Source organism: Blastomyces dermatitidis, assembly GCF_000003525.1.
Source record: "Blastomyces dermatitidis ER-3 genomic scaffold supercont1.2, whole genome shotgun sequence".
Classification (NCBI taxonomy): Eukaryota; Fungi; Ascomycota; class Eurotiomycetes; order Onygenales; family Ajellomycetaceae; genus Blastomyces; species Blastomyces dermatitidis.
The window spans coordinates 6,574,214-6,590,828 of NW_025544775.1; the positions used below are offsets into that span (position 1 = coordinate 6,574,214).

General features: G+C 31.1%; 2 protein-coding genes across 2 annotated transcripts; one reads left to right on the forward strand and one right to left on the reverse strand.

Moving 5' to 3' along the window:
- Nucleotides 1-12,903: 12,903 nt before the first annotated feature.
- On the forward strand, nt 12,904-13,176 carry BDCG_16526 (uncharacterized protein; the record flags this gene model as incomplete). The annotated part of the gene is made up of 1 exon (XM_045425746.1): nt 12,904-13,176. The coding sequence occupies one exon, from the start codon at nt 12,904-12,906 to the stop codon at nt 13,174-13,176; it is 273 nt and encodes a 90-aa protein (XP_045279951.1).
- Nucleotides 13,177-13,596: 420 nt separating this feature from the next.
- On the reverse strand, nt 13,597-14,040 carry BDCG_16527 (uncharacterized protein; the record flags this gene model as incomplete). The annotated part of the gene is made up of 1 exon (XM_045425747.1): nt 13,597-14,040. One exon carries the CDS (start codon nt 14,038-14,040, stop codon nt 13,597-13,599), a length of 444 nt encoding a protein of 147 aa, XP_045279952.1.
- Nucleotides 14,041-16,615: the final 2,575 nt, after the last annotated feature.

Consider the following 16,615-nt stretch of genomic DNA (forward strand, 5'->3'; position numbering starts at 1 on the left):
AAGATAATAGCTACTAAATTATCTTTTATAAGCTCTATTAGTGATTCTCTTCTATTTAATGAATAAATGAAAGATAGAAAACAATGTTCTACAATTGATACTGTTCTCTCAGTTATTCATGATATTCAAGTAGCAAAGCATGAAGGCCTGGTCTCAACTGCAGTTTTTATTGATATAAAAGATGCATTTAATCATGTGTCAAAGTCTAAGATGATTCAAACTTTGAAGATGTTAAAACTGTCACTTTCTCTAATAAAATGAGTCAATTGTTTCATATCTAAAAGAATTATACAACTATTCTTTGATAGAAGAAAACAAGATAAAACTGAGATAAAAATAGAAGTATCATAAGAATCTTCAATCTCATCTGTTTTATTTGCAATATACACTGCATATCTATTCAAGAATAGAGAGATGAAAATAGTGAGATCTTCAAGTTATGTAGATGATATTGATCTACTCTACAGTTCAAAGACAATCAAAGAGAATTTAGAAGTAATTGAGAAAGCAGTAAAGAAAATCTTTGTCAGAGCAGATATCAATCTAATTCAATTTGATATGAATAAAACTGAGCTAATTCACTTTTTTCCCAGATTTAATGAGAAAGAACTAAGTCTAACTCTTTTGAATAAAGAGATTAAACCCAGTTTGAATGTCAAATGACTAGAAGTATGATTAAACTCCAAGTTGAATTTTAAATATCATACTCAATAAAGAATCATCAAGGCAGAGAGACTACTGAATAGTATAATCAGACTATCAAATACTGAGAGAGCTCTATTCTTTCAGACTATGAGACAGTTATACATAGCCTGTATTATCTCAGTACCTGATTATGAAGTTCAAGTATGATGAAATAATCAAGAAAACTTCACTGAACTCTTTCAAAGTCTACAAAACAGAGCTTTGAGAAAAGTTCTGAGAGTATTCAAGTCATCTTCTATTAAAGCAATGGAAATTGAAGCTTCAATTCCATCTCCTGCTATTCAATTTGAAAAGGCCTGTATGAACTATGCTCTGAGAGTCATGAAGATGAGCTCAAATTATATAATCAGAGAAAGAGTCTCTTCTTCATTTTCATCAGTTAACTCAGGAAATGAACTGAATTGAAATAGATTTCTTGATTGAAATGAGAATAATAATTTAAAGAAAATGCTCTCTCAACTGTATAGTCTATGTTCACTTATTAAGAATCAATTTTCTTCATTAAATGTTGAGAAAATTGATCATGAGAAGATATCTCTCTGGAGAGAAAAGCTGAAATCTCTCATAGACTTACAAATAAGTGAACTATCTAAAGAGAGAGAATATGAACAGCATTTAAAGAAGATCTCTACAATTAATATAAAAGACTCTATTCTGATCTACTCAGATGACTCAAAAAATGAGAATTTGAATAGATTAGACACAGGCATTGCTTATACTGAAGATAATATTAATTTTATCTCAGATTTTTGAAATTTATACTGTGAATCTGAAGTCTTTGATGCTGAACTATTTACAATAGTGAAAGCTTTCAAACTCATTGAAATAAAATCTCATAAAAGAGGAAATGATTTGAAAGAGACATGAATATTCTCTGATAGTCAAGCTGCTTTAAAAAGACTTAGAAATAGTCAGATTCATAATGATCAAATGAATCTTGAACTGATTTTAAACTCTGTTTTAAAAATTTAAAAGAGAAGAACATCAAAACTATTAATTCATCTGCATTGAGTTCCTGCTCATATGAATATTCATGACAATGAATTGACTGATTCAGCTGTAAAAAAGAGTTCAGAATTAAGCAGATCTATTCAAAAAACAGTGTTCTGATCTTTCATAAAGAGAAAGATAAAAGAATCTTGTTTAAACCAGTGAAATGAAAGCTGGCAGAAACAAAAGAAGACTATACATTATTCAAGATTTGAGACAAAATCAAAGTGTAAATCTTGTTCAATTAAATGTAAAAAGAAAATATTCTCATCTATAATTCAGCTGAAACTAGAACATGGTTATTTCAAATCTTATATACAAAGATTTGATAATAGATTTGAGTCAACAGAGTGCTCTTTCTGCAATGTGAATGAAAATCCTGAGCATATTGTAATGCATTGTGCATTATACAATAGTCTCAGAGTCAGATTAAAGAAAAAGTATGATTTAAATCAATTAAATATGAGGTTTTTATTCTCAACTGAGACAGGAACTAAATACTTAATAGACTTTCTATCAGAAACTAGAGCAGCTATATGAAAATGACTGAATTCAGAAGAAGTATCTGAATATGAAGAGATGGAAATTGACTAGATATAGTCTGTTAAAACAGCTATACATTATCTTTTAATAATTTTGTTTTATTATAGTCTCTCTTTACTGTACTTGTTTTCTTCTGTTCTTTTCTCTATCTATTTAATGTGTCTATCTTTAAGACTATGTTCTCTTTTCTTTTGTCATAATATTTTCAAATGATTTCAAACTATCAGAAGGTGTTGAAATACTGCAATTTATAAACAGTTTTTATATTCTGAGCTGGAATTTTCTGATTTTACATATTTGAAATTGATAAATGTATAATAGTGTGATTCAAAGGTTGGTTGAGCCAGCGTACAATTACAGGCGTACGTAGACTGACCGTGTGACCGTGTCTGGAATCAGGATCAAACTTTACAGTTGTCATGTTGTCTAAAAGCATTACTTCTGATCATGATTTGTATTCATCACATTGATTCTAAATCACATTATTTCAAATATTAAAGATTTCAGATTCACTTTTCAAATAAAAATCTAGTCTCAGATAAAGAATATGTTTGAATTCTTAGTCACATTTTCATTCTGATCTCATTATTAAGAATGACATTAAATAAGACTATGAAATCATTTCTCACTTACATAATATCATAACATAGTGCTCATTTGTTGAAAATTCAATAGAGAGTGTTATCAAATATTATTACTTTTCTGAACACAGATCATAATTCATATAATTTTAATTATGAAAAAAACATAAAATACAAAAAAAAAATAAAAAACAAAAAACAAAACAAACATAAGAAAAAATCACAATAAAAAAAAAAAGAAAAGGAAAAGAAAAAAACAAAAAATAAAAATAAAAAAAAAATCAAGATCACAGAGTCACAGTATCTCTAAAATACTCACTTCTCAGAGTCTTTATAATATTCATTATTAACTGTGTATTTCTCACAGTGAGAATAACATGACTGTGATAAGTCATTATTTTAATATCATCTAATAAATAATCAGTATATATCTGTATAAATGTGAATAATTAGAAAATATACATTTAAAAAGTGTGATCAGGGTGAACTCTGCTGTCACTTGAATAACATCAAGAACAGAATGCTGAAATTGATGATTTCTCTCATCAATTTCATAGATAAGGCATGTGAAGATGATCTTGAGAAATATAAGATTTCTCAACTTCTGATAAAAATAAATCTCATGAAGAGACTCTATTTTCATGATATCAGAGACTGAGTGTTATTAAAAAGTATTACTTTCATACAATACATATACACTTACTGCAGTGATTCACTCTCTGTATATATAACTGAGAGTTACAGCTTTCTCACACTGTATGACTCTTTCTGAGATGCTGCTGTTGATTTGTAATTTATACAGTCTCTCAGTTCAGCATGCACTGCATGTATACAGTTCTGTGTGCTGAGACTGTGTTGATCATTATAGCCTGACATGATACTCACTTTTTGTGAGTCATGTTTCATTTGAGAAGAGAGGAAGGAAAGATGTGACTGTTATTTTATTGAGAAGAGAATGAATAATTAGTATTATTGAATTAATTTAATTCATCTGCATTTAAAATTTGATTAATCTATACTCTTCAATTTGAGAGTTTCTATAAGTGTTTTAATAGTTTTCATACTAGCTTGAACTTAGTGATGAATTGAAGAAGAAGAGAAAAGAGAGAAGAAAGAAATGAGAATAACTTATCTTTATAATATAAAAATAGAGAATCACTGCAATTATTCTCTCTAGCAACAAAGATCTGTTTTCTGCATGTATCTCTTATATGATAAATGCATACAAAGAATATCAATAGTGTATGTATTGAATAAAGATAATATTGCTATGCAACACTGTAGCTGTTTCTGTACATCTCTGAAAGCTGTTAATAGTTTCTTTATCTCTTTATATTTGATAAGTTAATAATATATTTCAATGCACTCTCTCTTTCATCATTATCATCATCATTATCATCATTATTATCATCACTATTGTTATCATCATCATCATCATCATTATTATTATATGATTGCCTGCCTTCACTTTCTTCTTAACACTTATTAAAATCAATCATGTTATCTCTCTTCAAATATTCTGCAGTTCTGCAGATCATCAAGGCACATGAGCACTGTCACAGATTGAAGAGAGAGAAGAAGAAGATGTTTAAGCACAGAGAGACAGATCACAAGGCATGTTATAATGTCTTGAAGAGACTCTGTAAGAAAGTAGAATGATAATGATTTTAAGTAACACTTCTAATAGATTTAGACTGAACTAAGTATAGAAATAATATGAATAACACTGTCTGTGAGAGATTGAAAAAGAAGACAGTGAAGAGTCTCATGTAGCAGTGATAAGATCAGAAGAAGTTCTGAGAATGATTTAAGATCAAGATGAAGAGAGAGAGAGAGAAGAAGAGTGTTACTGTAAATAAGCAGTGACAGAAGAAGATTAAGAAGATATTAAAGCAGGAGATAAAGAAGTCAAAACTGATAAGTTTTTTATTAAGAGATAATAATTTTTAATAATACTTCTGTTCTCTAATTGATTAGTAGAAGCTGACAGAGAAGGAAATTGAGACCTTGTTCAGGTCTTGAATATACTTTATAATCCAGAACATTGAGAAGGCAGCTCTGCTCTCTGAGCATGTCAATCTGCTTGCTACTGAGGTGGAACTTGAGACAGCAGATCAGAAAATGCGGGATTTTGAGATACAGATTGACCTGACTGAGAGAAAGCAGTGAGAACTCTTCTCTGAGAAGACAGCAGAGAGAGATTTTAAGATGATTATCATCTCAGATAAGAAGAAGAAGAAGAAGAATGAGAATAAGAAGTGAATTATGAAGAATAATGAGAAGAATGAGAAAGAGAAGAAAGATAATGAGTAGAAAAAGTTTTTTTCTTTTTATATTAGTTAGTTATAAGTTCATAACTATTAGTTAATAATTGAAATTAATTTTGAGTTTTCAAAAATTATTGTACAAGTTGTAATCAATTATCAATGTCAGGAATAATATATATATATATATTCAACTATCATATCACTATAATGTATAAGTATCAACATTTTTTCAACATTGATATTCATAATATTAATATATTTTTAATGATATCATCTGATAATGTAATTTAGTAACACTCTCTTTCATAATATTAATATATTTCAAGAAATATAACAGAGATTAATCAAGATTGTTTGTTTACTTTTATACATCAATGATATTCAATCTGAGTTAGTACTAAAATTATAACTAAGCTAAGAAAGAAGATTATTTTCTCTTATATTAATTCTTCTTACACACATCAGTGATCAGTTATTGAAAATAAATTATTATCTTTCTCAAATTATTATCATATCTTCTGAATTCACTTCTTTCACTTCTTTTACTTCTATTGAAGATTTATAAACTCTTCAAGAAATCACTGTGAATTACAAAGTCTATATTATTTACAATTCAACACAGAATGCTCTCTTTCAATCATGATAAATAATCACTTCATTCTTCACATCTGATTCCAGGTCATGAAATTTATGAAAAACTCAACACAAACACTGAGATGAACTATGAAATAATTATCAATAGATTGTATTATAGATTACTGAAGAGTCATCTCTCTGCTATAATTACTACAACTTTATTTAAAAACATTCATCATGAACTGATCATGACTCTGAAGAAATTTCCTGATATCTGAAGTCATCAGAATGCAGACAACAAAAGAAAAATAATCAGAAAATTACTACTGAGCTGATAAGTTACTCTACCAGGTAATACTTTTTAATAACACTAACTTTTTAATTTGAAGGAAATCATGTGAAAATGATCATATATCAGTACTCTGATTTCACAACTCTCATCTGATAACTTCTGTGAATAATTACTTTGCATGTGTATATCTCTGAATCTTTCTCTTTGATCAATTGAAAACTCTGAATTCTGAACACTTCTTTAAATACTTAATTCAAATCTTCATATTCCACATCGATTCTGTCTTCAGTTCAACCTTGAGACACACTACAAAGTCAATATACAACATCTAGAATCAGAGTTGAAGAATCATTGAAGAGTGTCTCTCTGTCACGCTCCCGGCCGCGTCAAGGCCCCGTTGCAGTTCCACACGGCCCATCGCTTCCATGCGGATGATTCCATCCATCCCGCAGGCTGTCTTAACCGGTTTCCAACCACTCTATAACATCATTCGAATGTATCATAGGAAGATCTGATTGATGAATATGAGAACCCTGCTTCTATACAAGATCAGCAGATTACTCTTCCTTGGCAATGAGACACTGCTGAGGTATCACTCTGACTATTCTCACTTGTGAAATGAGAGAAGAGTATCCGCTCATTGTCTATATAGAATAGCTAGATGCTGACTCCTCATCAAAGAAGTCAGTGATTCATTTTTCTTCTACTGAAATATATACAAGAGTTACTGCATATCTTATACAATCTTCTTAGTATACTAAGTATCATATCTGTGATATTCTCACAATAACCCTGTAGTCTACAAGCTCACTATTCAAGCAAGATAGTGAAGCTCACTCATACAGCTTCTTAAATAACTATCTCTATATAATGCTGCTGACTAGTCACTGCTTTACTTTTATTATATTACAATTTAAATCACTCAATCTGATTATACATTTGAATCAGTCAAGCTCTAACAGACTGATATGATCTCATACACTCACACTGAGACTGACCTGACCTCATTCTCTGAAGAAAACACTACATCATTCTCTAGAGTGTGTACATCTCTATCTCAGCAGAAATTCAAGATTTCTGAACTCACTGCACATTTTAACATGAGCTTTTCAATCACTCTGCCACTGCCGCGGCCTCTACACATCTACATCTATCATGAAGATAGAGAGATTAAGATCAGAGATTCTTCAAGATATAAGAGAAATATCTTGTCTGAATTTCACAGCTTTATCTGTACTCTTGAACAGAAATTTCACCTTAATCTGAGTCAGTATAATACTTATAAGATATAAGTAATATACACTGTCAACCTTCTTGAAGACATCTCTGCAACTACTTAAGTCATCAAGAAGAGAAAGCTTGAGTATATCAATACTATTATAACTTGAGAAGAATTCAAGAACTTTCTACTGAATCAAATTGAAGATCACTGCAACTGCAGCTTCATAGTAGCACAGTGATTTAACTCATTATATTAACAAGATAATGAGAATTCTTTCAATTTTAATATAAGATTTGAAGAATATTAGAAGAAATTAGCTGATGATTTGAATCAATTAAAAACACAGCTTTATCTCACAAAGCTGACTTATAAGATGCAGATAATGATATTATAATATCAGAGTTCATCAATTAATCACACTGAGCTTGTTAACCTGACTTTTCAGATCTATTTGAATAATCAATTCTCTGAGAAAAAGACTAATAAGATCTCTTCTAAGTAATTAACAACAGGATTTAAACAGCACTGTGACAGCTTCAGTGCAGAGAAAGTAAAGAAGAATTTCAAGTATTCTGATTCTTCACTCACTGTAAAGAAATACTAAAAAAGATTTGATAAAGATCTCTATTTCAACTGTGAAGCTGGTGATCACTATGTCAGTGATTGTAAGAAGCTGAAGAAGAGAAGAAACTGAGAAGATATCTTCTTAAAGTTAACTTCTCTTCTGACAAACATATCTGCAGAAGATAAAGAAGAGAAAGAAAAGAATTAACAATTCTCACATCTTTAAGTTCATATTACAATTATTATGTATACTCTGAATAAGAAGATATCAGTGAGATGTCTACTTGACTTCAGAGTGAATATCAACTTCATATTCTATTTCTTTTCTTTGATGAAGAATTGAAAGAAGATAGATCTGTCAGATCATGTGAAATTTACTGATGAAATAAAATGTCACTGTTTTGACATAATTCAAGTGAAGTATATAATCACAGACTCAGAAGAAATCTTCAAGAAGAGCAGTCTGCTTCTTCACATAGTTAATATTATAGATGAGAATGTCATTCTAGATCTCTTATAATTGAGAGAAAACAATTCTCTTATTGACTGAGCCACTCAGATGTGATAATATCATCTTACTAATGAAGAGACAGTAATAGAGGAATCTGAAGAGTTTCATCTGAAGAATCTTGAGAAAAAGATTGAGTTGATATACTGTGTAGCAGGTGATTAAGACTTGAAAACAGGTGAAAAAGTCATTACTCTCACTGCAAGATTAGTAGCAGTATTTATCATTGAAGATGAATGTACACAATGTCTCTTTACAGATTTTAAGAATGTCTTTTTGAAAAGGAAAGCAGTGAAGTTTTCTGATATCAAGATATAATATAAGATTTATCTTGAAGACAATGTAATAGCACTGTACAGATCTCTTTACAACTTGTCTGTAAAGAAATTGAATGTTCTGCATAAATATCTTGAAGAAGTGCAATCAAAGAACTGAATATATTCATTAAAGAGTTCAGCAGAGACATCTATACTCTTTGTACTTAAGAAGAATAATAGACTACATCTATGTGTAGACTACAGAGGTCTTAATAAGATGACAGTTAAGAATCACTATTCATTACTATTAATTAATGAGATGATTAATTAATTATCTGAAGCAAAGATGTTCTCAAAGATTGATATACAGAATATCTATCATAGAATCAGAGTTAATGAAGACAATATTTGAAAAACAGCTTTTTATACCAAGTATAGCAATTTTGAATATCTTGTTTTATCTTTTGATCTTTGTAACACTTCAGTCATCTTTCAGATCTATATAAATGAGACACTGTGAGATCTTGTTAATGTCTTCTGTATAGTATACTTGAACAACATTCTAATCTTCTTAAAAACAGAGAAAGAATACAATACTCATATTCAAGAAGTGTTGAGTCACTTAAGACAGTATCAACTCTATACAAACACTGAAAAATGCTCATTCTACATACAGAAGATTGATTTCTTAGATTATATTATTAAGATAAATAACATTTCAATGAACAGAAGTCAGATCTTCATTATTGAGAACTGATCAGTACTGTGAATGTATCACAAGATGCAGGTGTTTCTAGAATTTGTGAATTTCTACAGATAATTCATCTATGTATATTCATGAATTACTGCCTCTGTTACAGATCTGTTAAAGAGAAGTGTGAAAGACAGAAAAACAGAACTGTTTATTCTCACTCAAGACACTGTGCAGGTGTTCGCAGAATTGAAACAAGCTTTCACAGATATTATAATACTGAATCACTTTAATTCTGACTTACTCAGTCAGTGTGAGACTGATATATCTGAGAATGAGATCTGTGAAATCTTTTCACAGTTGACACTGAAGATCTTTCAATATTGAAAGAATCAGAGAATAATTATCTCTGAAGAAACAGATAATGAATTATCTGTAAGAGAAGACTTTTTCACAGAGTCTATAAGACACTGTAAATAAAGATCAGTGATCTTCTTCTTCAAGAAGTTATCACTTATACAGAGAAGATATAATACTCATAATCAGAAGATATTAGTAATTATTAAATTCTTTAAGATTTGATAACATTATCTTCAGAGTAGTAAGTACTCAGTGCAAGTTCTCACTGATTATGTAAATCTGTGTTACTTCTTGATAACAAAGAGCTTGACAGAATATCAAGCCAGGTGAGCAGAGCTGCTTTCAGAGTATGATTTCTATATCTGATACTGTTCAGATTGGCTTAACCCTGCTGACACACTGTCTAGACAGCCTGATTATAATATTGTTAATACAGAGAAGAATTCTATAAAAGAATCTCTGTCATCACTGCAGAAGAAGCTGACTGCAGAGAATTGAGATTCTCTGAAGCTCAGAAACAGCACCAGAGAGACAGCTGCATGACTCAGTATAGAAGATAAAAGAAAACTCAGATTCTCACAGAAGACTGACACTGAAGATTATAAGCTTCTTATATTATATCTTACAATCATTGAATTAGTAAAGAATGAAACAGTCTACAATCTTTCAATCTGACTACTTTAGAAATTTATTGATAAGTTATAGAAGAAGAACATCTCTACTGCAGCTTGAATTCAGAAGTTGAAGAAGAAAGAGTTCAGTTTAAACTTGAAAGAGACAGACTCTGAGTGAGATGATACTGCTAAGAAATCAAGTCACTGATAACTAGAAGAATGTGAACTTCTACTGCTGAATAATTCAGTCTTCATCTCTTGTAGTAGAGCAGTGTGTTAGAAGTTATTGAGAATTCATTATAATGATTCTCATGCAGGGCACTTTAGATTAGAGAAGACTGAGAAGCTTCTAAAACATAAATATACTTAAGATAAGCTCTGAACAGATGTCAAAGAGTATGTTAAGACTTACAATATCTGTCAAAGAATAAAGATCTCACAGTATAAGTAATATAGTGAGTTGATATCACTGCCTGTTTTAAAGAGCTTATGATAGAATCTATTAATGAATTTCATAGTTGACCTGCTGAAGTCAACAAGAGTCAAAGAATATGACTCAATTTTGATCATTGTTGATCACTTTATGAAGATAATCAGATATATTTCTACTTATAAAAAGATTAAAGCCTCTGAATTAACTGACCTATTTTTAGATATCATTATTCATGATCACAGTGCTCTGAAATCATTGATAACAGATCAAGAATTTCTCTTTATCAGTAAATACTGATCAGCTTTTTACTATTATCTTATAATAAAATATCTTCTCAGTATCACATTTCATTTATAGACTGATGATCAGACTGAATGTCAGAATCAGACACTAGAACAGCATCTTCAAGCATTCTATTCATATTATCAGAATGATTGACTTAAACATCTTCTAATCACTGAATTCATATATAATAATATAAAGAATGCAATCTTAAAGATATCTTCTTTCTATACTTATTATAAATATAATTCTTCATTATTCAGTGACATCACAGATAATATTTCAAAGAGAGAGATAGATAGTCAGAATATTAGATAGATACAGAGAACAGAGTATTTCTCAGTATTAGAAGTAAAAGCAAGATTGAAACTTTTGAATAAAATTTATAAGAAGGCAGTGAAAAGTATCTACTGCACTTAGAAGTAGCAGATGAAATACTATAATTAAAAACATCTTTTAATAAAGTTCTTAATAGAGAATTAAGTGCTACTTTCAGCAAAGAATATCAAGATAATAAGATTATATAAGAAGCTCAGTGAGTGATGACTAGAATCTTTCTCAGTAATAAGAGTGATAAGTAAGCAGATATATAAGTTAAAATTATTCACAGAATTGAAATTAATTCATTCTATTTTTCACATTTTCTATTTAAAGCTCTATAAGTAATATCTCAGAGCAGAGCTGTCTCAGCTGAATAATATTGAGATTGAGAGTAATACTGAATATCTTATGAAGAAAATATTGAATAAGTGAATATATTACAGCAAGCTTCAATATCTTATTAAATGAGAAGAATATTCATTATCAGAGAATTCATGAAAATTACTTAAGTATTTGAAAAATGCTGAGAAAGAGATTGTAAGCTATAAGATAGCTAGTAGAGACTGCTCTATTATATATCAGAGATATTGAGTAAGAAATACTGTTTAAAACTTCTTATTTTTTTCAAAGAGTTTTTTAGAGATAATCTTATAATAATAAGCTGATGTCTTATAGACTCTGTAGCACTCTTCTTCTATTTTCTCTTAAAGAGTTTTTAGAAGTTTAATAAAACTATATAAGTATAACATTTCTGAAGCAGTTAAAAGAAAAGAAATATTTGAAATTAATAAAAAGATTAATATTATTAATCTACAGGCTGCTGCTATTCTAATAAGACTGCAGCCTGCTGAAAAAGTAAAAAGAGAGAATTTCAGAGTTTACTTATCAATAATTACACTCTTATCAAACTTATTCTTCATCATTGAAGTCTCTGATACTGATATCTTTGTCTGCTGAGAAGTTAGTACTGCAGTACTGTAGAGAAGCATGCTGTAGAAGAGTATAAGAGATACTTAAAGTATCAACTTATTAATTTATAAAGTATCTCAGTTGTCTACTTTAATTAAAGTGAGATTCTCTTTAATCAGTGATTGATCTTTATAGTACTTTTAACAGTAGTATTGATTAATCTCTTCTTAGAACTAGTCATTCTGAGATGTTTTTTTATCTCAGAGATTCACACTTTTATCTTCTTTTACAGATAAGCAAGAAGAATCTTCTCAGTCTTGATAGAATCTATCAATACTTAAAGCTCTGAGATTCTCACTCTGTACTACTTGAGCATCTGAGCTTCTTATCAGAGCTGATATGATGTCTTCTTATAGAGTAGATAATACTTACAGAGAGATAGAAGTTATTGTTACAGATATAACAGAAATAATAAAAGTGAAAGAAGAGATAGATATATAAAATTCCTTCTTTCTTCAGCTGCTTGATATAGTGCAGACAAGTAACAGTGTCAGTCAGAGACTGCACTGAAGCCTTCTCACAGAGAGAAGATGAAGAAATCACAAGATTCTGCAGACTTAACTTAGCAGTATTCTGAGCAGAGCTCAGGCGGGCTGCAGAAGAGAAACTACAGATTGAGCTTCTCAGAGTCACTGTTCTCAGAATCAAGCTCTTTCCGGGTTCCTCTCTGAATGATCACATGGGGTTATACACCACTGTATTAGCTGGGGGGGGGAGGCGGCGTCACAATGATGATGGGAGGGGCAGGGGACAGATCAGACACAGACACACTAGTCAGCAGAAGGGACAACATCTCACTGCAAGGCACAGCAACTACCACCGCGGCTGCAAGAGAAGCAGGAGAAGATGTGGCAATGAAAGTAATGCTCCCGCAGCTCATTGATACTGTCACCTTCAACCTGGCTTTCTTGACAGTCATGAAGGCTGCAGCTGTATCACAAAGATGTTTATTACTCACTAGAAAATATCAGAATAAGCTTCTTATTATCTCTCAAGAATGATGCTCTCATGCACTCACTATTACAGATGAGAGAAGAGAGAGAAAAAAGTGTCATAAGAGAGAAAGATCTTTTTGAAAAAATTCTGCTACTACTGTTAGCTTTGTCTCTTAAACACATTACTTTTGCAGAGAATTTCATATATAGAATGAAATATATTGAGAGATCTGTAAGTCACTTATTAACTACATTTTTCACATTTCAAATTGATATATAAGAAACTCACTTATCATGTGTTTGATTTGAATGATGATAAATAAAGAAAGATCTACACAGTTAGCAGAAAAACTCATTTATTTCTTTATATCATGTGCAGTATACACACTGTCAATCAGTTGATAACTGTTGCTATATAACAAAGATAATTTCTAATTCAGTAATCTTAAGAGTATAGAGACTATGCTCTTAAAGAGAAGAATATTGTCATACTCTCAGCTGTGTCAAGACTCTGTTGCCATCCAACCGCTCCACCACGAACTCGCTCGATTTTTCGAATAAGAACCCGCCGATAGATCCATCGAAAAGCCCTCGATCATACGAGCATTTTGACCCCATCGCCGACCGCATACCCCGTGTGGTGGTGGAGTTATCCAGCCAAACGTGAACCGGACGTTGTTCGAAGCTCCTGTGTGGGATTATCCCCCGTTCTCCCCTACCACACCACAACCCCGGGCCAGAGTGCCATACAAATTGTAAGGTGAAGTGACCTAGCCATATGCACCAATCTTCTCGATTTTGGAAGACCCCCGACCTGTAGTTGTGGAGATATCCGAGGAGCGACCTCCGCGAAAACCCTGTCCATCTTTGATGTTCCAAAACACCAACGCCAAGTCTCACCCTCGTACCGCCCTTCCCAATCTGGCCCATCCCCGGCAGAAAAATACAAAAAGATACCTCGGCGATAATATCAAGCACATAATCAACAGACTCTTCTGAAGTGCAACCTCCACGGTCCGCCGCCAGTGTATCTAGACTTCAACACCAAGTCTCACCCCTGTACTACCCCTCTCAATCTGGCCCATCCCCAGCAGAATGATACAAAAAGATACCTTGACAACAGTATTCAATACATAATCAGTGAACAACGAGTCAACAGCATATCAACAACTATAAAATCAGTATATCTCAAGGTCTGACTGAGCCTTTGATCCCTGCACAGTGAGATATATTAAATCTAGTTTTAATATCTTAATATTCAATAGATTCTGCAAGAGATTGAGAACAGCAACACTAGATTTCTATTAAATTTGAGAATTAACTCTATATTGATATAATCATTGACAAAGTCTTCTATTTTGAGATATAAATAACCAGTTCCTCTACATTCCACTGACAATATTTATATTATCATATAGAAACAGACTTATATTCTCTATAATATCAAGACTCTGAAGAGAGAAAGTCTTAATAGAGAATATACAGTAGTGCATATCTTAACAGTTTCTATCTCATTCTTCTGCAGCAGTTAATGCAAAAAAAAAAAGATCTTAGAAATAGTTTTTTACTTCTCTTGAAAAAGTAAGGTGTTTTTCTCTGGGTTTTACACAATATTCTTACAAAGAATTAAAAACAGAGTTGTTTTCTATCATAATTTCATATTCTTTTAAGTAAGAATTACTATTTCAGTGGCTGAAGAGCTTTCATTAATACTTAATTCTTTTTTACACTCTTTATTAACTGATTTGAGTTGCACACTTGTTGTGTGAGAAGAATTGGATGATTTAGAATAAAATTGAATAGTTTTAATCAATTTCTCTGCAAAAAATTGATTTATTTTTTGTCAGTTTTTCTCTCAAAAACTGTTATATTATCTGATTTATTATTAATTGATATCATACTTTTTCTCACTGTATCCCAAGAAAGAGATTGTAAAGATTTTATTGATTTATCTTAAAAATCAATTTTAGTTTATTAGATTCTCTTCAAAAATCTAACCTAGTTACTGAACTAGTGTGAAAAAAATCAGGTGTTTTATACATAAAAGTCTTTTATTCTTCTTTTGAAACAGTCTGACCAACTTTTCAATTGAAAACAGACTTAGAAATATCTCAATTGAAACAGTCTGATCAACTTTTCATTGAGTAAAAACAATGAGTTCAAAAATACACTCAGTTGATGTGGAAAAAGATGCTTTCTCAAATGCTATTCCTGAGATTGAAATTCTGAAGAGAAGAAAGAAAGAAGAAATAGAGAAACAACAAGTTCTTGAAATACAGGAACTTGAAAAAGTAAGCAAGATTCTTGAAAAGCAGTGTCTGAGTGAGATGAATGAAGAAGTTCTGTTAATTCTTCATACTCAGGCCAGACAACTACAGGAGATGATCAAGTTCAAACTTGGAATCTCAAACACAGTTCAAAAAACCTTGAAAATTCCTAGTACAATCACTGACTCTTCATCTTACTCTTCTTCTTTCTTTCTTTCTACTTCTTCTTCTTCTTTGAATCAGAAGAAAACATATGCTCAAGCAGCTGAATCTGCTATCTCTAAACCTGCTATCTCAAAACCTGCTCAAAATTCTGAGAAAACTGAGAAGAATACTGCTCATGCCTCTATTCATAGAAAAGTGAAAAAGAAAATGTAAAAAGAGAAAAACTTCCAAATCTCTAGAAATAGAAGACTCATTTTCAAAGTCTCAAATCAGGACATTCTGCAAAGAAACAAGCTAAACTCAAATCTCATTTTCAGAATCAGAAATGAAATTAATCAGCAGTTCTTTTCTCAGTTGATGACTGATATTGAAGTTCAAAAATCAGTTATAGCTTCAATTGAGCTATCATTCTTTGAAAACTCTATTATTCTGACTACAATGCCTGAATTCAGTGCTGAATTCCTTATTCAGAATGAGAATCTCTGAAAGTCAGCAGTAGAATCATTGCTAAACACAACAATTCTATCTGAAAGAGATGAAAAGTGAGACAAATTCATTCTTCATGATATTCCAGTTGAAATTTTTGACTGTGAAGAAGAAATGCTACTTCTCAAAAATGAATTGAAAGAATACAACTTCATTCAACTGAGAAAGAAGCCTGTATGACTAAATTCAATTGAGTTTAGATAAAGCAGGAGAAATGCCTCTGTTCTAGTATATATAAAAACACTTGAACAGTCAAAGATCTCTGAAGTAAGAGTAGCAGGTTTGAAAATGAGAGTTCATGAATACAAAGACTCAAGAATGAATCTCAAAGCTCAAACACAGTGTTCAAACTGTCAAAGATATGAACACTTTGCAATCTCATATTTTAGAGACTCAAAATGTGCATTCTGTGCCAGAGATTATAAAACTAGTGAGCATAAATGTGAAACATGCTCAAAAAGAGATGAAATTTGTTAATATACTCTGCTTAAGTGCTCTAATTACAAAGAAAAACATGCATCTAGCTCTAAAGAATGTATGTTTACTCCTAGAACTCAAAAGAACTGGAGAAAAGATGAAGCTCAAAG